The sequence below is a fragment of the Heliangelus exortis genome, chromosome 2 (genome assembly GCF_036169615.1).
Source record: "Heliangelus exortis chromosome 2, bHelExo1.hap1, whole genome shotgun sequence".
Taxonomy (NCBI): Eukaryota; Metazoa; Chordata; class Aves; order Apodiformes; family Trochilidae; genus Heliangelus; species Heliangelus exortis.
The window spans coordinates 116,326,858-116,349,687 of record NC_092423.1 but is presented as its reverse complement, the minus strand read 5'-3'; the positions used below and the strand labels follow the sequence as shown (position 1 = coordinate 116,349,687).

General features: G+C 36.3%; 1 protein-coding gene across 5 annotated transcripts in view; it reads left to right on the top strand.

The window, feature by feature from the left end:
* PDE7A (phosphodiesterase 7A) overlaps positions 1–22,830 on the top strand; it is a 71,936-nt gene that overhangs the window by 33,435 nt on the left and 15,671 nt on the right. For 3 of the 5 annotated variants that reach the window (XM_071737693.1, XM_071737690.1, XM_071737691.1), the window contains exons 2-3: positions 5,688–5,748; positions 13,037–13,120. In XM_071737693.1, the coding sequence (XP_071593794.1) occupies positions 5,688–5,748; positions 13,037–13,120 (145 nt within the window). The remainder of the gene's footprint in view (positions 1–5,687; positions 5,749–13,036; positions 13,121–22,830) is intronic. The other 2 variants (XM_071737692.1, XM_071737695.1) reach the window with 1 other exon arrangement.

Sequence of the window (22,830 nt, the reverse complement as noted above, 5' to 3'; positions counted from 1 at the left end):
TTCCATTTGAGATGCTTGTGCTTTGAGAAAATGTGTTAATGTTAGACAAAATTAGGAATCCCCACTCTACCATTCTAAAGGATTTGTCTAGATGTATATAGTGGTAGTAAATGTAGGTGTGATTGGTGTCTAGAAATGAGACCAGCCTCCTTACAGCATAGCTCCCTGCCTTATCTTGTTCTAATTCCAAAAGAAGGAATAAAATTAAATTTAATATTGTGAAGGAGGGTCAGAATTACTGGCGAGAATGAGGTAAGTTAATAATAATCATGAAATAATCATAAATAATAAAATAAATAAATAATCAGAGCTCATACATTTATACAGAGGTTTTTTTACTACTCAATTTTAACATTGTTGTGCAATTAACAGGAGAATCTGAAAAAAAAAATCAAAATTTCAATTTGTTGTGAAAAGAAGCTTTGCCAGGTATCCATCCCCATGCTCTTCAATCATTTCCAATATCAGAGTTCTGAATTTACTACAAGCAAAACCCGGCTTAGTTGCTAGCACTTAGATAACTTGTCACATCAAGACCAAGACCAGGATTCCCTAATGGATGTTTACTTGTGCCTGAAGGCAGATTCTAAATGACAAAGTTTTACAGCCAGTGTGCTAACTTAGTACGTCACCTGCATTTTATTGCTGTAGTGTTGAATTGCTGGTTTTCTGAAACTTGACATAAAAAGCCTACTTAAAGATTATGTCTGTAGTTCACTTTGCTCAAAGATTCTGCTTACGTAAAAAAAAAACAATGAAATGCAGGTAGCTGACATAATACAGTTAAGCACAAAACCCTCCTATTTATGGTCAGTTTAAAAAATGTAATAACTATTGTTTCTTTCAAGGAATGATATTTTTTTTTTTGGTACATCCAATAATGCTGGTTTTCTGCTGTTTTTCAGTATTCCTGTGTATTTCTCTCCTCACTGAAGTCAATCACTTATGCTTTTATTGACCATGCTTTTCTGATCAATTTTCAAGCTTTTGTTTTGCATATTTTTGTTAAGTCTTGAGGTTTTTATGTTGCTAAATTTTGGGGTAAATTTTATGATGTCACATGATCTACATCTAAAGTGTGTGAGAGAAAAAGCCTTAAAGATGCTTGTTAGGTATAGCTATCAATAATGTTGATAGAGGTCATTCAACCAATAGCTTAGTTTATAAATGATTGCCATCCATCTTGGGAGAGGATCATGTGAAATAGCTTTGTATGGAAAAAAATAGCAAAATTGCGACATTCAGATGTTTGAAGGGGGTGTGTTTGTCTTAGGGCTGATTAGTATTGCCTTCCTGAAGTTAGATATGTTTTCTTATCACTGGTTTGATAAAATTTCAAAATACTGCTTTGAACTCCAGTGAAATATGTAGAAAATAGTAGCAGAACTGCTTTGCCCTGGCTTGTCTTGGGTTCAACAAGTTACTTAAGTAACATTTTTCTAGGGCTTTAGTAAGTAAAATCTTGGTGAGATGTTAGCATGTCACTTTTAAGTACTAAAATAAAAGAATTATGATAAATTACATTCTTGCTTTTGGAATCTAATAATAGTTGGAAAAATCTGGTCTAACTAGTTTGTCTTTCTAGGGACTTCTAGTTGATAAAGTCTCTTAGAATCTTAAATTGGTTCCAATTGTGTGTATTTGGGGCAGCATAACCAGCAAATTGCAGTTGCCATCACATAACAATTTCTCCAAACTTGTTCTCAGTTTCTCCTTCTGATAGTTGGGCAAGTAGGTAAAAATACAGGACTCGCTGTCTTGCTGTCCTCTGGCTTTTCTTTTTTCTTTCCCAGTTTCTGAGTAACCTACTTGCAAAATGAGGTTTGTGCAGTCCGCCAAAAGCAGAGATGGTTTTTCCTAAGGAGAGGCACTGAGTGTTGGATGCCGACAGCTCCATCAGTTTCTGTTTCATTCTGCAACAGCAGATAAGAAGTTGTTCTGCTCCCCAGTCTGAAAGCTGGCTAGCTGGTGTTTGCCTAAATGAAGTGACCAACAGGAATCCCACTGAGTGGGGTGGGGAAGTCCTAGGGATAAAACTGATACATCAGTGGAAACCTTTGTGTTTGGCACAAACAGCAGCAGGTGCTCTGTCTCCAAGTGTTACACGGGTATGCTCTGCTCCCAAGCATCACTGAGGCGGTTTCCCTTTGAAGCTATATCTGTGCTATTTTGGCATTCCCATTGCATGGCCTCTAATAACTTGTACTCTCATGAAAAGATTTTCAGGAAGATCTGACTTAAATCTGTCTCTTGGTAGATACTTCTTTGCCTGTTTTTGTGGAGTCCTTGTGACACTGGTGTTCTTTAAAGCATTAATAGATTTTCCGCTTTAGTTTGAACTTCTTCACTTTTCAGAAAGATGTTAAAAAAAGAGGTTAAATGACAGCTTTTGTTATTGTTTTGCCCTTTGGAAGAATAAGTGTCACTTTAATATGAAACGGAAATTTAAGGTGAGTTTTTCAGAGTACAAGTCCAGTGTAAATCCTTCAGCTTCCAGTCATCTTTGAAGTCTGTCTTCCCTGCTGAAGCAAAACAGCCCACACAGTTCAGGTGGCTGTGCTGATGTCTGGAAAGGAGTGGAGTGGTTAAGAACCTCACCTAATAATTTGAGAAATTCGTTGAATCACTTGGAGTACAGCGGATATTCCCACTGGAACAAGTGGTCCTTGTGCTTGAAAAAGGAACCTGCCTAAACACATTAGGATTGTCTTCAGTTTGAGCACTAGAAATTCTGTTTGCCTATTGGAATGATGTTTATTTGTTTGAGATTGGTACAGAGGGTCAAGGAGTTCAGTATGGTTTATGGTTATTAACAGGTACGAAGCCTCAGATAGAACAAAGAGGTGGCAGAGATCTAGAAATAAAATTTTATGCTAAATGGGTTAAAAATAATAATAAAACTAATAATTTGAAGTTCCAGAAGTAAAGCTCTGTCCATAAAGTTTTTAGTGAAGGTTTCTGGTGGGCTGAGTCAGTGTATGCTTCAGTCATCTCAACTGTGTAAGCAGAGTAATTTTTTAGTTTAAGTATAGTCTTGATGCCTTGGTGTAGGCTAAAGAGAGTGGGCCTTTGATTAATAATTAGGGGGGAGGCATTTTTGTTGGTCCACAAGGGTAGAATCCTGGTGATTGAATTGTATGAATTGTTGAGTGCTTTAGAGAAGCTATAGTTCTTCAAAATGTATTTGTCTTTTTGCTTATGAATTTGCTGCACGTGACAGTTCATGTTTCAGTGTAAGCTGATGCATTCATTACCTTAACCTGTGATGCACAGTTTGTTACCTACTTGGAGCATAAGATGACGCAGAGCAAAACGTGGCTGGATGAGCATAGTATTATTTAATTTACCTACCTATTTTGTTTACTTTACTAAAAACCTCTGATTATCTCCTTCCTCTTTCTCTGCCCACCACAGTGCTTCTGTCTGTAGCACACTTACTTAGCTGGTATAAATGTATGAGGTCTGACCACTCATCACCTGACTCATCTGTCCCCTGGTGCAACTTGTTAATAAGTGTTTTCCTTTTATCTGTTTTATTTAACAAAAATTCAGTTATTGAAGTATCTCCAGGATTTGCACCCTTTTAGCAAAATTAGTTGAAATGGTCCTAGTACTTTTGAAGTATTATTGGTAAACTTTACACAATAAATTGGTTCTTTTTCCTTAGGAAATCAGGCTTTGAAAGGAAATTTATAAGTGTTTCATTGTTCAAAGATTTCTGAGAGCTTTCAGAGAGAGTTGTTGCAGAATGAAACCACTTGTTCGTATAAGCAACCAGTTTGTTTTTTAAAATGTGCAATATGTTTGATAACATACATGGATGTACTACTTCATCTAGCAAATAATATTTTAGAGAGCAAGTAATATTTTAGAACCAACATATCAAAAGGTTTTATTTTTCTGAATTTTCTCTGTATTGTTTTCCTTCTCGGAGACTAATGCTCCAGTTGGGTTCTTCTAGCTGCATGTGTTTTGCCTTCTCCTGTATTAGGTTACAGAACTGTACTGGACATGTCCAGAAATCTGTGATAGACAGGTGCAAAATGCAAGTTAGCACTAAATTACATCGCTGATTGTGCCTCGTCAGTGATATGAAGTGTTCCAGGCTACTGAAAATATATTCATCTGAAATTTGATGAAATTCTAAGGTGATATGAAGAAATTGGAGAATGTTAGTGGGAAATCATCGTTTTCTGGCTGATCATTGTATTCTTGCCTTTTGCAGTTGTATTGCTGCCTTTGCCATCAGCACGGGCACATTGCTGTAAGAAATGCTGTACAAAGATTTTGAGAGGAGGATTATTTTCATGGTTTATGATCTTCCAAGGAAATACAGAACACAAGCTAAGAACATAAAAGTGCTGTCAAGGGAGTTCTCTTGTAATCTTTATGACAACTGCTATAATTGGAGCCCATTTGGAGCTAGGTTTTTGGTCATTTCTGTAACTTAATATTGAGCTTACCTTGGGAAAAACTTCTCTGACTTTAAGTGTAAGGTTTTCTTTTTTTTGTTTTAACGTGGAAAATATTAAAACAATTATGTGTCATCTGAAGTTCTCGAAGGGATTTGATTGCCCTTTGTGGTGCCATGGGCTTCACTGTCCTCAGTGTAAATGAGAAGTGTGGTGGACAGGAAAAAGTCATGGGACTTTTTAATCTGCACACACACAACACACAAAATATCTCAACTTCTTTAAAGAACAAGTGTTGTGAACTGGTGAAACTGAAGTCTGATTGTGGAGCTCTGATCCTAGGGTTAAGAAATGACATTAATGAAGACCTTAGGAAGTGGCAGAAGATGGTTAAATACGGCACAGGCAAGGCATGAGGCTTACCCTAGGTCATGCCAGTGGTGTAGAACTGTGAGGACATCCTCCTAGTTCTTAGCTGTTAGAAGACCAGTTCACCACACTTGTGGGAGACATCCTGGATTATGACTGTTACTGCTTTAGCTGAATACACCTAGAACACATATATTTTGAAGAGTGAAGAGACACAGCCATTATGGGAGTATCTCAGTGTTGTGCACAGGTGGCTTGTTGATGCTTTTAGGCTTCTATCATCAAATGTGATGAATAAGCACTTGCTTATTTTCTTTAAAATACCTTTATGTATTACATCCCGCTTCAGTGGTATCTTGATTTGCCTACAGAAGGTACTGAGTGCAGAGAAACTTGCATGTGACTGCCAAGTCCTGCCCCTGCAGAACATATGTTGAATCCCTAATGGTGGTAGTTGAGTTTTTACTTCTTTTAAAACTACTTTCAGCTTTGGAAGAAGGAAATACCCCATAGGTAAAAGTAAATAAATAAACTAGGAACTGCAAGTATTTAAGTATAACATTCTAGAAGGCTGTGAGGAGCCCTGTTTTGTGTGTCACCTTAATCTTCTTCTGTGTCTCTCTTGTGAGCGATGATTGAGGAGCATTTGTAAAGAAATTGGGGGGGAGGGAATGTTTTTTCCCCTCACTCTGGTCCTGTTTTTCATCATCTCTACACTACCAATTCCTGTCCTTCCTTTGCCCTCTCCTGAAATAAAATCAGTATTATTGCAACTTCAAAAGATGCATATTCAAACTTCCAAAATTAGTTTTGAGACTTAGAAATTTGAAATGGACAATTGGTACTTGATTTTTTTATTTTAAAATGATTTTGTTCTAACTCTAATTTGAATAATTTTTTTTTCAGAGACGTGGAGCAATTTCCTATGACAGCTCTGATCAGACTGCGTTGTATATTCGTATGCTAGGTAAGCATACCAGTTCTATATTGATTTCAAATAATGATTTTTTTACACTTGAGTTTTGAATTTTTACATTTATAACTTCCTTTCTCTTGGATAATATTCTGGTTAAATTCTTTGGAAAAGCTTGGGTTCTTTTTTACTTGGGTTTTTTGTTTACCTTTTCTTTTTCCTTTCCTGAGTTAACCATTGTGTCAGATGGTTTTACGCCTATATTAAAAACAAATTAAAAGTTCCTGTAATTGACAGAATATTTGGTAGAAGTTTAGTTTTCCAAGTGAAGTAGGATTGAGCTTTATGCAATGGAATTCATCACCTCTGCATGGCATCCTTCTGCTTAAAACTGCAGGTTAGAGAGCATTTGTGTGTGAGTGTTAACCACACACTGAACAGCTTTGATGCTGAGGCTATGAAATGCTCAAGGTACCAACTTTGTAAAGGGTAAAGCCAAATAAAATTGGAAGAGCAATGCTGGGAGAGGCAAGATGGGGCACCCTGTGTGATTGTGAGTGGATGGGAGGAGGAATTGAGGTGGGTTATTGAGAGGAGAAATATACAAAGCTCTGCTGCCAGATTCAGTGCTTCCCTCACCTCTTGTGGAGGCTCTGTGGTGCAGATGGTACGGGGACTGTGCAGATACTCTCAGTCTGTTCCACTGCAAAATTGTGCCACTTAATTTAAGCCATCTTGAGCTATGAGTTTGTGTTGAAATGGACTATGGATGCTTGCGTGATGTCTCGCACGGCTCAATGAACATCAACATGCAGTGATTATTAATTCTTAACTGGCTCCAGCTAGATGAGCCAGAACATGTCTTTTTATGCCCCGAGTCTTTTTCAGTTTAGTTGTACATTGTATGTATTGAAAGACCCCAGAAATTCATAGCTGCATTCTGTATAAATTTAAAGTTGTGAGCTATATGTGTGTGTACACGTGGGTATATATATGAATTTATAGTAATAACCTACATATGTGGGCATCTGAGTGCATATGGATTTATAAATTTAGTTCAAACTTAGCATATTTGCATTTTTGGTTTTCAATTATTTTGATTTTTTAATTTTTTTTTAAAGTTTATGAGCTTGTTAATACCATACCACTGATTGTCTGCTGAAGGATTTTTGAGAATGCTTTGGAGATTTTTTTAAGAGGATGAAGGTGAAACATGCTGGCCTCTAAATGTTTATTGAAAAAGCTGCTGTTGGTTTTTATATGGTTGGAAATAGACTTATTTCATTTTCAGAAGGTAAAGTAGCAAAGTAACTTTTAAAATAATCCTTTTTGCAGGATAAACAGTAGAGTTCTTCAGAACATGATTTTTCATAAATAAGAATCAATCATAAGAATAAGCAAGTAAATTCAGGTCAGGGGTAGTTTTGTTTCCTTGATTTTGTGATAATTTCTAAAATAAATGTTTGTGCCATGCTTAGAAAATACAATTCTTTAACTGCTTCAGAATTGGGTACTTTTAGTTCCCCGACAGGGGAAACACATATGTATTTATTTTAAAGATGCATTGATATGTTTTGAATTTGGTACTATATGTCTGTATTTTAAACTTTTAAAAAATAACCTGATTTCTTTGCTGCTTTGGAAGTTTAGTGGTATCATGAAGTAGTTAGGCCCATCATTTCTGCAGAAGGGGTTGTGATAATGCCATAGGAGATCTAGAGGAAAGTGAAGTATGACTTCCTGTGGTTCCTGGTATACACACCTCAACTGAGGGAAAAATCTCATTTGTTTGGAAATATTTCTTAGGCTGTTCTCATGAGCAGAACTGGGGTATATTCAGAACGTGATGAAATGTTAATTTTCACTTGTTCGTTAATTGGGATTAATTTATTAGGCTGTGATTGCTGCTTGTTATGAGTAGCATAACTCTTGCTGGCACTGGTTGCTGTTCAGTGATGCTGCTTATTCAGAAGCAGTCAAAAAGATCAATCTCTTCTCTAACTGTGGCTGGGGGAGGACAAGCAAACAAAAAACTGCTCATTGGATGTTTGAATCAGGGTGTTAAAATTGTATTATTTTCACACTTTTAGTTATATCTTTGATTTTTCAAATGTTACATACGTTATACTGTACAACTTAACAACTATTTACAAAATTATTACTGCTGTATTTGGATAAATTGATTAAGAACCACCAGCCTGAAAGCTGAACAGTTGGACATACGAATATGTAGAAATCTTCATATCAGAGTAGATCCAAGAATGAATATATTCAATTAGAATATTTTGCAAGAAATGTGAAGTGTTGTGTTTCCCATAAATAATTGTGAGGGTGGGGTTTTTTGTTTGTTTACTGTTCATCTTAGTTTATTCCAGCAGAGTAATCTGTAATGAGTCTTCAGCTGTAATTTAATGGAACATGAGGTACAGTCATGAGAGGTTTTAGCTTTTACTTGGTTATTATTCCAAACAGATTATATCTACTAATGAACTGTATTTTGATAAGGTGTTTATTTTAGCAGACCAAAAATATAAAGCTGAGTGTATCTAGGACACATCCCTCTGCCTCTATTAAGTTATGCTGGCCATAGCATTGCTTCCAATAATGCTTTCAGGCTGTTCCAGTGGGAGTCCAGTGGAAGTTCACTTGCACCAAGTAAACAGAAATTCCTGTGGTATGGCAGTATTTAAAAGATCAAATTTTAAGGGCACATGAGATGAGCAACTAACTCTTAGCAGGCTTCATCAGTGTCGACATAAACAGCATTGACTCTAAAGACTCATCTTGCATACCCCATTCCCAAAATATACTCAAAGCCATTCCCTAGTGGCTTATCTACTATTTAAAAATACAGATACAGATGCAGCATTGTAGAATTTTTCTTTTAAGACCTTGGAAGGGCTAATATCTCTGCATCACCTCAGTCAGCTACTTCTCTCAGCAACTATGAGGAATTCTCAATATTTCTTGTAAGCGCTGCTGTGTAATCTTGATGCTTTCTTGAGTTTTCTTTGCTTTTCTGGTTTCATTTTCTTGTTTTATGTTGCCTTAAATCTTGCAGCAGTGCACAGGATGGAAAGTGTGAGGCACTGACTGCTTGTATTGGTGAGCATGCACATCTCCACTAAAAATGGAGCATTTTACCCTCCTTTAGTGGTCCTATCACTTCAAATAGGAAGTGATGGAGGCGAGCTGCTGTGTAATGGAGATGCTCATTCCTGTCTGGTATGGTTGTTCTTTTGCATTCCTTTTGCTTTAACTCTGGTATATTCAGCTGACCTGTCATCTGTTTCTCCAACAAATTTAATAGGAACTTTAATCTACGAAGCTAGTAGTTCATTCTGGAAATCCAGCTCTTCACAACTTCATGGCTTTGACTTGAGTGTTTTACCTTGAGGTGGCTGCCCTAATTTCTGCTTCCAGCTGTCCTCCGTGATCTGAGATTTCTACCCCTACTCCAGGAGGCGTCAGCTCCCCAAGCAGCTGCTGCATTGTTACTGTGCCACACTAGAGTATTAGGGTAGCACCAAGTATGTGCTGTGTAACCCTAACATGCAGGGATGTCAGCTGTGGTATTTCAGCTGCCTCGTAAGTATCAGAACTGTCCTTGCAGTGTGAGCAGGAATCTGAGAGGGGTAGGATCAAAACAGTCTGTCTCAAGGTAAGTTTTGTTACAGCCCTGATTCTTGTTCAGTTTTCAGTAGCACGTACCTCCCTCTTACACTCCTTCCACTATTTTTTAGCCTTCAACTGAGTTTCTGCCTTTATGGCTTTTGTCTTACAAATGCAAGCAATCCTGGTCATGTAGAACAATTCTGGAAAAAATTGCAGTTCAGAACTCACCTAGCTTTGCCATATTTGTGCACAAAACCAGATTTTGAAAGGCGGGTTTCACGTTGTTTAAATCTTTCTTTTGATTCTTTGGTTTCACAGAAACTCTCAAAGAGGGAAGAAATTGTTCCTGGAAGTCCACTGTCATTAAATGGTAGACTTGAATGTGTTCCCTCAAGGAAATGAAGGAGTCTTTTCAGAGTGGCTAAAAGAGACACTTGAGATAAAAACTGTCAGCTTGCTACAACTTTGGTCCTTTAAAGGAAATTTTACCTATAAGAAAACATCTCAATCTTAGGGTTTCAAGAGGTTTTGTAACCACTTTGGTAGTTTTTTGGAAGGTCTAAATAAATGGAAACTTTCCACAAGTTCATTTGGTTTAGAAATCGAATTCTAATTCTTTCAGCTATGATGATAATAGTTGGCTCTGAGGTGTGACTCCTGTTGTTTGAAGGAATTATGTAGCAGTGTCCTTTTGTTTATCTTAAATCAGAAATGTTTTGTGCCTTTTTTTTTTAAACTTACCTATGATGATAAACATGTTTTCTTCCTTAGATTATATTTGGTGTCATTTCCAAGTCATAGGCTTACAAAAAGACTTCTGCAGCATTTACCAAGCAAATAGATGCAACTATGTTCTGCTGTGTGAAAGAACAATGAAGTGAGTGTGTTTGGGATCTATTGGTCTTTGCAGGTCATTTTAACTGAACAGCAGAAGGGTAGTCCAGTATTTCTGGATGTTTTGGGACTAACTGTACATATGCTGTAGAGATTAATGTTGCTGTGCGTATAGCACATCATTTCATAATGTGCTAATGTGAAGCCAGTTTAGTGCTGTTCCTTTTTATGCTTCTGTACACATGGAACTTCAGATGGATGCATGGTATCCACTTGTACTGATTTTTCCAAGGACATTTTTTGTCTGAAATGTTGGAAAATGCAGTAGTTCTGTACTCTGTTGATGGAGACGGCTTGGTGCTAATCCTGCCTTTGCTTGGCCCTACTAAGCATTTCTGCTTTGTTTACTGTGATAAATTCCAGTCCTGCAGAACTGGTATCTGTTTCCAGAATAAATCCAAATGTATTTTAAAAAAATCAATCCATTGTTGAGAACTTGATTCCCTTTGCTTCTGCAGCAACCCAAGAAGAGTTTTGTTTAACAACTATTTTACAAAATTATTTTGCTTGCTTTATTGAGAATTTCTCATTTCATACATGTGCAAGTAAATACACTCACTTTACCTTCATCTTACTGCCTTTGTCTTTTAGCTTGCCCTGTGCATTTTTAGGATAAAATTTCCTATTTTGGCCGTTTCTGTAAATATGCTAACAAAATAATTTCTGTTTAAAGCAATGTGGTTAGCTGCAGCTCTGCATTTCAGTTGTAGACAGTTTTTCTTGTTTTCCTGCTCAAAAATCCACAGTACTACAAGCATTTCAGGGGTAACAGTAATACTGTTATTCTAAATTAGATATTAATAACTAACAAAGAACAAAGTAGAGAGAAACTTTCTGAATATCGCTTATCATATGAACCTGTTTTTGTTGTTTTGGTTTTTTTTTGTTTGTTTGCAGAATTTCATTTTAGTCTTCAGGTATCTTCTCTGAACTTTTTTTTATTCTTGACACTTTGAACAAGGAGTTCGTACACTAAAACCTACTTGTGCACTAAAACTATATGATAATTCAGGTTGTGGTTAGTAAATTTTAGAAGTTAAGACTGTATTGAAAATTAAATATAATTCACAAAGTTGCATCACCTTTTCTGTAATGAAATTATCTCAACAGAAAAAACTTTCTTTTGATTCAGCTGGTGAACTCATTCACACAGCTGTAGCTATGACTTTTTTCACAGATAAATGTGAGTGAAAGGTAATGAAAATTCCATTTTCTTCCCTGTAAACTAATACTTACATATTCCACTACTAATTTGCCTCCTCTTTTCCAAAATTTCCTCTTAAAAAACATATCTTTTTTATTAACTTACTTTTAAAATAAAATTCACCAGTTGCTTGTACCTAACAGAAGAGTTCTACAATTTGCTGCCTCTGTATTGCTTGGAACAAGACAAACCTTTTGCACTCTGCTTGGATGAATGCTTGAAACTTAAGTAATACATTGTCAGTGATCTGAAAAATAATATTTACAGGTTCAAATTGACTTATTTCCCATGCAGCTCGCAAGATTTTCAGTTTCAAAAAACTGAAAGGAGTAATAACTGAAACCCACATCTATTTGATATGTTTTACTGGAAGCTTTAGACTTAATATTTGTGGAGCCCTGGTCTATGTATCTCTTGTGGTTCTTCCAGTGTGGTTCACAAGATGACATTCATGTTAAGTGGGTCACTAAAGGCACGTCAGTGTTTGTAGATATGTATCTCTAGAAAGATACCTGTTGAGTATTAAAAGTATATTGCTGAAGTTTTAGCATCTTTAGCTATTTTCTGAGAAGTTTCCTGCTTCAGCGTTACAGATTAGCAGGTTTGAGAAGAAAAGGAAAATAACTCTGCAGATGTTAGTGTTATCAGTTGCTGGAAATTAAATAGTTGTATCATTATTTTGTTCTTACAAAATGAGTCTTACTTCGTTGTGTTAAATACTAAGTTTTGATTCATGTGAAAATGACTCAGGAGAGAATACTACACATGAAGGATTATCATAATTAGAAACCAGGATGTTTCCAAATCTTAAATTTCACTTTTTTTTGGTTAGGATTTGAGGAGGTAAACTCTACTGCATTTTATCCTCAAAGGCTTGCCCAAATTTGTGATGGCTAAAGGGTTTTAAGTGAAAGCTTTTAATCTAGGTGAACTACTTATATTACTGCATACAAATACCTAACAAAAGAATACTGATCAGCTTTCAGTTGGTAAAATGCATAAGTAGGAATCAACTAGCATGCTAAAAGATTCAGCGTGAAGCTAATTGCAGTGCAAAATAGTTTGATAAAATTTTAATACTGAGTTTTGGTATTTTAATAGGCTCTTGTGTAATATTCAAACAGCTGAGCACAAGTAAGTAATTGCTAGTGAGAAAATATTCTATTATGTAATATAAAACCACATTGTAACTAGCTTATTTGCTGAAAGCTACCATTTCTAGAAGCTGAGTCTTTTCTGTATTATATAAAATGTTATCGTTTTATATGTGTTACCGAGGATCAAATCAACTTTTAATGTTCTTGTTTCTGTCATATTAAAGTGCATTCTTACCATACTGGTGTAGCAAGCTGTTCTTAAATTCATCTGAATGCTTATCACATGCTTCTGGCAACGTGTGCTTAGGCAGGAGAGATTTTGACAAGAAAGCATGCGATTGCATGTTTAACAAGTCTTCAAACTTTGTTTTGAATTTCACCTTTAGAAGAAAAAGCATTGAAATAGGCCTATTGTTTGAATAACCCTCCTCCCATTAAGTACATGAATCTTTACCCCCCCAGGCTATGTTCATTTGCATTTTATCTCTGCCACTCTTCCACACTTTTATTTCACTCTTGACCCTGTTTCTAGGAGATGTGCGAGTAAGAAGTCGGGCAGGATTTGAAACAGAGAGAAGAGGTTCTCATCCATACATTGATTTCCGTATTTTTCACTGTAAGTATTTAAAAGCAGATAAATGACAAATAAGCAAAGGCTTCCATTAATTATAACTACCGGGCCTCTAAAATAAAGTTAGCAGCTTAATAGCAGTCCATTTTTTAATACTACTTAGGAAAATCTTCTGTGCTACTTCGTTACCAATAATAAAAGAGGAAAATCTTCACTGCTAGATTTTAGTTTTGAAAAAATAAGTTAAAATTCACTGAATTTAGATCTGAATCCCTATGACAATGAAAGCTGTCTTACACGCAGCTGCTGATGTGTGTGCTGAGTTCTTACTTAGTAGACACAATGAGCCGAGAGGAATATTTTCCTGCTTTTAAAAAGCAGCAGAGGGGCCTTGTCCATGACAAATTTTGAATAATATTAAACTAGGTGTCATAATAAGCATAAGCAATTTACATTGTTTATACTCAAACACGTAGCTGGGACTTAATTTTTTTTTTTTGCTCCTAGACGTATCTTAAATGAGTATTAAAGATTTAAAAGGAAACAGCAGACTAAGTTTTTTTTATTCCATGTTTTACAAACCATTTTTTCTCAGAAAAGTTACAAGAAGAATATTTTTTGAGAATTTATTTTTTTTACATCTGTATTGCTATAACTAAATACAAAAGCTTAACCACCATACCAATATGCAGAAGAAGTGCAGGGAATTTAAATCTTCATTAAATTATGCCAATAATATTAATGTATTAAGTGTTGTAAAGTATCTATATTGACATTGTATGAACGAAATTCCAAGTATTCTGGATGCAATGGAGAGATTTAGAAAAACTACTTCATGGTAACAAGTGTGGTTGTTGTAATGACCTTATTATTAAAAATGAGTGGCAGATATTGTACTAATTATTATTCTGATAGTAGCTGAAGTTACTTGTTTGAAAAGTAGATTATACTTAAATTTAAAACTTTTAAAACTCTTAGTTTCATTCAAAAGTTAGTATAATAAATAATAGGTGAGAAAACAAAGTTTGAAGAGTATGCTATATTGATTTTTTTCAATTGAGAGGTTAAGAATTGTCTTGAGTCCTGATAGTTCTATTGAGTATAATAAGAATTCTCTGTGAAAACAGCAAACAATTTTATGAATTACATAACTGTCTTGTTGTATATCTACATATGTGACATTTCATGATATGGGAAAATACTAACAAGTATTTTAAACTACCTGTTAAAAGGCAGTCATCTATGGTAGTATTTCTGTTGTCAAATTAACTGTGTTTTCTGTGGTACTCATCATGCTGTTTCTTTTCATCTTGATGAGTGTGCATCAGTCAGATCATGACTAATCAGGAAAAGGATTTTCACACCCTTTCTTCTTGCCCCTACTTGTTCAGGCACAGGCACCAACTTTTAGCAACATCAACTGTGGTGTCTGATGACAGCAAAGAATGTTGCTAGGAGGCCCAAAAAATTCTTTGGCTATAACTTCCCACTCGAGTCAGCTGCTGTGGCACTTTCCAGAGTTGCCATATTATAGTCAGGCTTTTTTTTGCACTTCAGGATTGTGGCCTGCTACAGCATTGCTCTGACTTCAGATTCCTGCTACTTTGTGAAGTTTCTTTTAAAGTCAGCAAGGAATTCGCACCTATCTTTCACCATATCACTAGATTATTAATTTACAGAAATATTTGTTCTGTTGTCAAATGAGTAAAATATTTTTCTCTGAAATGCTAATTGAGTCCTGATCAGTATTTCCTTAATTATGGCAAAACAGTTTCTGTGTAGTACCATCAGACTGTGGAGAGAGAGAAGTTGTGGTAATTATATTTCATCTAATTTTTAGTATATGCTCCTCACCCTCCCCTGGTGCCCAGAAGGATTTTGCCACATGTATCTACGTGGCTGGAAAATGTACACCTGTATGAGTTTTAGACAGCATGTGAGAGGAACCAGCCCAGCCAACTGGGTCTCCCTTACTTCAGGAAAAAAAAAAAAGGCCTGAAAAAGGTCTGTTCAGCTGAAGTAAACTTAAACCACCTGCATGTTGGCTTCCCTCCTGACCCAGCTTTGTATGGAACATCAGTAATGCATGGATATGCTTCCTTCATGGTGTTTAAGTTCCACTATAACTTTCTTCTGCTATATGCTGACTTCACTCTGTAGCTGAAATATTTTGCAATGATTGTTGCTTACCTGGTTTGCTTACCTGACTTTACCTATTGGCCACAATTCAGTGTTGAACCATTATTGACTTTTTGTATTTTGCTTAGCCAACTTCTGTTGTTTAGCATTATTTTATTTTAAGTCGATGTTTTGTGAAGAAATTAAATATCTTTCAGGAAGTCCAGCTAGTAGTCTGCTAACCAGTTTTTCTTTTTCCAATAATTTTTAATAGGCTCTTAAGTCAGTATTTTGTAGGTTTGAAGAGTATTGAATTTTTAATACATTACTCTCTTTTCAGGCAGCTGCTATGGTAGTTATTTTTTTATAATCTCTTCTGTTTCACTTTACATTTACTTGCAACTTCAACTAGTGTTACCAAAGTAAAGTTTTAAGGATTTTAAGCTCAGTACATCTTCATCATAGAATTCTGTAACTGGCACATGGATATTGAAGTTCATGAATTGTCTAGAAGTAGTCTTAAGGGTAACTTCTTTCTAGGAAATTAAATTTTAGAGTGATTGTTGGAAAAATGTCTTTATTGCTAGAGGTGGTGGTGTGGGAGTTGTAGTTGAGGACTATTAAATACAGGATTTGACTGACGATCAAACTGTTGGGTAGTAGTTCTCCTGTTATTCTAGGATTTTTATTGCTAATCTGAGGAACCAGCCAGTAGGAATAACTCGCTGAATTTTGTTTTACCGAGACTGCTTTCTGATAAATGGAGAAAGTCAAGATTGTATTCTTCATGTTGGTTGGTAATTAGTTTTTCTGTTACTATGATCTGACTATGTCTGGGACCATGGGCATAAATTCAAGTGAGTAGCTAGAAGCCATTTCTGGAGAGAGCAACCACGTGACTTTCTTCCTCAGAAGTAAATTTTTACCTTAAATATTATGGTCTGGTTTTGTTCAGTTTTGCAGCACTAGGTTGCACACAGTTTAATATTTTATCAAGTCGAATATAGAGCACTGAATATACTTTTCACTCCTCAGGTAACAAGGAGGGAGTTAGGCAGTTCACTCTCTGAAATCCCACCATGTACTGTTCAGTTTTCAGGGAGGATTTTTAAAAACTAGTTGCAGTGTTTATATTAACTCTTTTTCTCTGTTGGTTTACAGAGTATAGTTAATGTGATTACTTCTATTTTTTTACATTACTAAAGGATGTTACAGATAGTAAATCTGTTTGCAATATTGTCAGATTATGTTGATAAAAGCTAATGCAAAACAAAATCTTTGGTAGATTAATTGTTGAGTTACAGTATAAAAATATTCCCTTTTTCAGAAATAGCAAAGCAGCAATAGGATTTTAGGTTTTGTTTGCTTTATATTGAGAGGTTGTCAATAATGTCTGTTGTTTTTTATACGTATGTTTCCATGTATATATATTTACACACAGACTTAAGAAACTTCAGTTATATTTGTGAGGATTTTCTGGCATTCACAAACAAAAGAATGTATAATGTGCCCCAGTCCCTTACTGTTTCAGAAAAAAAAATAAAATTGGCATATGTGCTGGGTGACATGTACAGTATGTTATAGTGAGGAAGTTAAGCCAAAATGAATAAAGTGAATCTAAAGAGAGTATTTAAGTTAACAGCACAAATATAGGGAAGTGTCTTATGCAGACGTAACTTGAATACCTTCAAACTCCATTTTAGGAAAGGCTTGTTGGATGTAGTCTGGGAAAACCAGATAAAACCTGAATGCTTTGGTATTGTGAAGAGGAAACTTTTTTTCTCTCCTTACTGACCCTGTTGTATCTGCACCAGAATAAAATATGTTGTCAAAAGGTTTTAGAATTCTCTCCTGTCACTTTAGTCTGAGCACGCTCCTGTGGGGAGATGGTGATGTTGCCAACACGTGTGGCTCAATTTCATTTTATAGATGACTGAAAATGTCTTATCAGTGAATTAAAATACCTTTGAAAGAAGAGTATTTTGATTTAATCATTGTGTTTCTGGAAACATTTATGAATTACTCAATTTTGAGTCAAGTTGATGCCTTGTGTATAGTTTAATGCTTCATGTTGTTGAGAAGGTGTGATGGGAACTTAAGATGTCATCAAGACTTAGATGGTTCTTCTCCTAAGTTGTGTATGGAGCCTTCTAAGCAGGGAAAAGGAAAGAAAGGAAGAATGTAGGTGGCTTTATAGGTGATGAATAAATCTAATTATCTTTAAGAGTGCAAGCACATGAAGAAATTGCAGAGTTTTAAAATATATAACTTTCAGACAGTTTACTTGGAATTTGCAGTTCATGGAACATTTGGCACTTTGAGATCATAGAATCACAGTTTGGGTTGGAAGGGACCTAAAAGTTGATCTGGACACCTTCCACTAGACCAGGTTTCTCAGAGCTCCATCTAACCTGGCCTAGAACACTTTCAGGGAGGGAGCATCCACAGCTTCTCTGAGAAACCTTTGCCAGTGTCTCACCACCCTCACAGTGAATAATTTATTCCTAATATCTAAACTAAAGCTGCCTCCTTCCAGTTTAAAGCCATTCCCCATGTCTTGTGACTCCATGCCCTTGTAGAAAGCTCCTCCTTTTCTTGTAGCCCTCCTTCATGGGGAAGGCTTGGCAAAGATGCTGGAGTCAACTGTTTGCAATACTGTTTTGAACTTCACAGTTTTTCACTTGCAAATCAGTGGAAAAGTTATAACTTGGACCGTGGGTGTAGACAGCCTTGTATGAGAGGCCAGAAATCAAAGAAGAGAGTTCAGATCCAAATTGCTTGCCTTAAGCATTTTGGGAAAACTTTGTGTGACTGCACCTCATCATGCTTTTGACAATACCATCTAGAAGTTGAGATAAAATGAGTATAGTCCAGATGAAGTTGAATGCCCTTTTTTATTCCAAGAAAATAGAGGAATTACCTAGTTGAATCCGGTTGAGAGTAATTGTCTGTCTTGTTCAATAGCTTACTGTGAAGGAGGAGAAATTTGATTAGGTCATGCAAGAAGATTTCTGTGTGTTCATGGGTCAAATTAAGTATTTTTTTCCCCTGTGAAAATATCAGCACTGAGCAAAAAAGCTTGTAGTCAAGAGATTTCTCAAAAAGCTGCTGTTCTGTGAAGGATGCATTCTGAAATTGTCATTGATTATTTACAACCCAGATACTTGACTTCAGTTTAGTGTGGAGAATGCAGTCAGACAAGGAAAAATCACAGAAAATGTCCTAAATACAGCTTTGGCTAAAAGAAAATGGTGAAGTGAAATGTCAGCTTGAAGTAAATTTTGTTAAGGAAGATTTCGGGTTAAAAACGTCAGTTGACAATACAGGACAGATTTTTATTTATTTTAATTCTTTTGATATCCTAGATTGTTATATTACCTACAATTTCTTTTCATATTTCTATTAAAAAGCATGTGTGCTCTGGAATTTTGCACTGATATGGCTCACTGAGTTTTGTAATGATGAGGTAAGCTTGACCTTAGAGGAAGACACAGCCACAATCAAGGTGGTTTTTTTTCTTTTATTTTGAACCTCTCCAGTGTGTTCCTTTTCCAAGTAACTTATTTTGAAAGGGGTTTTTTTGGTTTTTTTTTTTTTTTTCCTTTAAATATTGGACAATTTCACATAAAGTATGTGAGAATACTTCTGTTTTCATCTATGCTTCCAGTTTAACTTTTGTATTGACAGTCATGCAGGTTCTTAAGGAATATACTTTTTCTGTCAGTCATGTTGTGTTGCTTTTGAATTTTTCTTTCATTCTGCATGTGAAAAATAGTCTCATATCTACTGTTTCCTAGTTATAAGATAATTATGCTGTCCAGCACAGGAACAGCATTGTTCAGTTTGCTAAATTTGCATCTTCCACTGAGGTGGTTTAATGGGGATAGATGTGAAATTAGAATGCTTATGGGTCCCTCTAGTGGTTATATTCATAAATATAAAGTTACTTGTATACTGGAAGGCCTTAAGAATTTGTTGGCATGTGGAATGGAGTATTTCAAACATGTATTTACATGTAGTGGAAGCTTTCAGATATGTTGGGTTTGGTGATGCTATCTCCTGTGTAAAAATGATAAATGTGTAGTTGTGTTCAACAAAGAAAAATGGTGAGAGATTAAAAAAAAACCTCTTTTCTGGTGAACCCACACATCTCAAGCTCAAGATGTCATGTTCAAACATAAGAAATAACTATTTTTAATTCCCTTTACTATTAATGGCTGTGATAATGGAGTTCTTCAGTTAAAGTCTTTCTATTCTTAATAGCAACATTATTTTTATCATGGTTAATTTCCTATTTTCCTTTTGGCTGTAGTAGGAAAGAAGAAATGGAGGTCTAGTTCCTATGCTGGATAGCCTGGTTTTGACCAGGACCCTGTGAGAGGCTGTGAGTCTGTATCTTTGCATTAAAATAAAGCTGAAGCATCTTGCTAGGATTTAAGGTTTCTTTTAATAAAATACTAATCCAAACCATAATTAAGTTGTTATTCTTCCTTTTGTTGTCTGTTATTTATTATCAGAATTTTTGTAAGTCCATTATAATTTTGTGAGAGATTTATTACTTTTGTCTATTTATATTTATATAATCTATTTTATTTCAGCATCATAAATAAATATTTTTAAATCCCTGTGAAATGTTATAATTATTTTTTTAGATTTTAATGAAGTACAACTCCCTTGAAAGATTGGGAATAGGAAGAGAGATTATAATAAGTGTCTTGGAATTCAGATGAAATCTGTTGCATTAAGACAGCTTTCGTTATTTTCTTGCTCTGTATGCATAACATTAGGAAAGTAACTGATGCTAATTAAAAGATTTCTTCCTTGCTTCTGTATTTTAGAGAGGGATTTAGAGATTTTTTTTAGTATTATACCAGCATCTTGAGTGTGATTTTTAAAAACAGGAATATAATAACTTAGTAAAAAAATCACTTGGGTTAAATAATAAGACTTTGGGTGATACTCTGAGTAGGTCATGAAGTGTTAAGAAGGGAAGAAGAATGTGGCAGCAGAGCTGCTGTTGCTTAGGCACAAAGGTCTGTGGTTTGTCCCCTGGTTCCTTGCACTGAAGGCACTGATGAGTGCTGTAGTTTCCTTCCTAACATGCCCAGCATCCTGACTCTGCTTTCATTCCATTTCAATTCTCAAGACCGTAAATGTCATACACATTTATTTTTTTCATATTCTAATTTATCCTTAAACTGTCCTCATATCTTGAGAGCAAAGGGTCCCTATTGGGTATTAGAAAGGCATTTACCACACTGAAAGTTTCAAAGGAAATGAAGGACGTTTGGGCTGGGAGGAGGAATGTTTTTGCAGTATGATTTTTCTTGAGCAAATGTAATGCACTCTTCACCTTCTTCTTTCCATTATAAATACATTATTGAACATTGCTTTGGTATAGTCTGAAATTAGCATCTCATTTTATGACTCATGATAGCAGAGGATAGGCTGACATTCTCTTATTAATCATGCATATAAAGGGAATGAGTTTTCTGCTGATGCCAGGAGGGAAATACCAAGTTTCCATTGCACAACTGTATCGTTCAGTTTACCTGTCCTTCCCATGAACTTGTCTTTGCTAGTCTGTCAGAACCTCAAAGCAGTTGAATTTTGTATACTTTATAATAATTAATCTGTGAGGGAAAGAAAACTGCAAGCACGGATGCTGTCAGTGTTTCTGTAGCTGAAAAACCTTTTTTTTTTTTTTTTTTTTTTTTTTCCCCCCCCATCTTTATTCTGTCCCCCGTCATCCCCCCATTCTTGAAAGCTAGCTATTTTCTTTTTTCAGCCTGCCTTTTAAATTAATTACCTGTCAAACCTCCACATCTGACTCACCGATTCTGAATTGTCCCATAGAAAATTTTTAGCTGTTGAAGAGAGAACAATTTACTTCTTTATGTTGGTGCAGTCCTCCTCTGTTCGATGTTCTGGAACTGCAGAGGGCTGGCAGGGATCAAAATCTTCTTTCTCATTTGGAAGTGGTTCTAATCATTGCAATCTAAAGGGTAGGACATTTGGTCAAGCTGTTGTTACCTAACTTGAGCTATATGTGTGCAACTAGTAGTAGCTGCAAAGAGAAATGGAAAGCCCAGCCCCTGGGAAGGCACAAGCCCAGGCACCAGTACAGGGTGACAGCCAAACGGAGGCTGGAAAGGAGCTTAGCAGAGAAGGACCTGGGGGTCCTGGTGGACATGAAGTTCAATATTAGCCAGCAACACTCCCTGGCATCAAAGAAGTCTCATGATATCCTGGGCTGAATTAGGAGAGGCATTGCCAGCAGGTGAAGGAAGAGGACCCTGCTCCTTCATTCAGCGCTGGTGAGGCCACACCTGGAGTGCAGTGCACAGGCCTGTGCTCTCCAGAGATGGATATGATGGGGTGAGTCCAAAGAAAGGTTAGGATGATGATTAAGGGGTTGAGGAGGAAAGACAGAGAGCTGGTGCTGTTCAGCCTGGAGATGAGAAGGCTTAGGGGGGCATCACATCAATGTATAGGATACCTGAAGGGAAGGTGCAAAGAGGATGGAGCCAGGCTTTTCCTAGTGGTGCCCAGTGACAGGACCAGAGGCACTGGGCACAAACTGGAACACAGGTGGCTGTCTCTGAGTATCAGGAGACAGCTTTGCACTGTGAGGGTGACTGGGCACTGGCACAGCTTGCCCAGGGAGGTTGTGGACTCTCCATCCTTGGAGATACTCAGCTGTCAGGTGTACCTTGTCCTGGGCAGTGTGGCCAAGCTGGAGCAGAGAAGTTTGACCAGGAGACCTCCAGAAGTCCTTTGCTACCTCAGCTGTTCTGTGATTCTGTAATGGAAACATTGCTGCCAGAAAAGCTGGAATGAAGTAAGCTTGGTTATTGTATATTTGAATTACATCAGCTGGAGCAGTACTCCTTTTTTTTTTTCTTTCTCTTTTGTTTTCTTTTTTCTTTCTTTTAAATAAGGGGGAGAAAAAGTAGGATTGATGCATGAGAGTGGTGCTTCATGAACTACACAATAATTTAGAGAGTTTAAAAATTAAGATGAGTGTCTCAACAGCATGTTGGAAAGTGTAGTCATGATTGTTCAGCTTCACAGTAGACCCAGTGATTCATTTACCTCTGTACCCACATCACCATCAGAAAAAATACTGATGCAAAAACAGGTGCATCCCCCACCCAAGTGACTTAGGAACACAAACAGAGGTTTAACACAGCCCTAATCTGCCAAATCATCGCATTTCCCTGTCCTGTTGTGCGCTCTGCTGACAAAAGCTGCTCTTTTACTTACATTGCCTACGTCATACTGCTTTGCTAAAAATTAACAGGTGGCATCTGTGACAGTGAGACTTAGTTGTAGCATGACAATGAAGTAGGTTTTGTTATCTATAGATCTGTAAAAGAGTATTTGTGATAACGAAAACTCTGAACTTCTGAGAAGAGTGCTGATTTCTCCTAATGAAAATACTTTGTTTTACTGAGGTTTAGTGAAGTTATTGGATTTTGCATGTGACTGGATGTTTTAGATCATTTAATGACCTAAATATATCTATTTTATATTCTTTTGTTTCAAACCTAATGTGTTCTGTTCTGAAATTTGGGTTTTAATGGACTGGATCAAGATTTGAAGAGGAGAAAACTTCTTCCCTGAAACCTACGCTG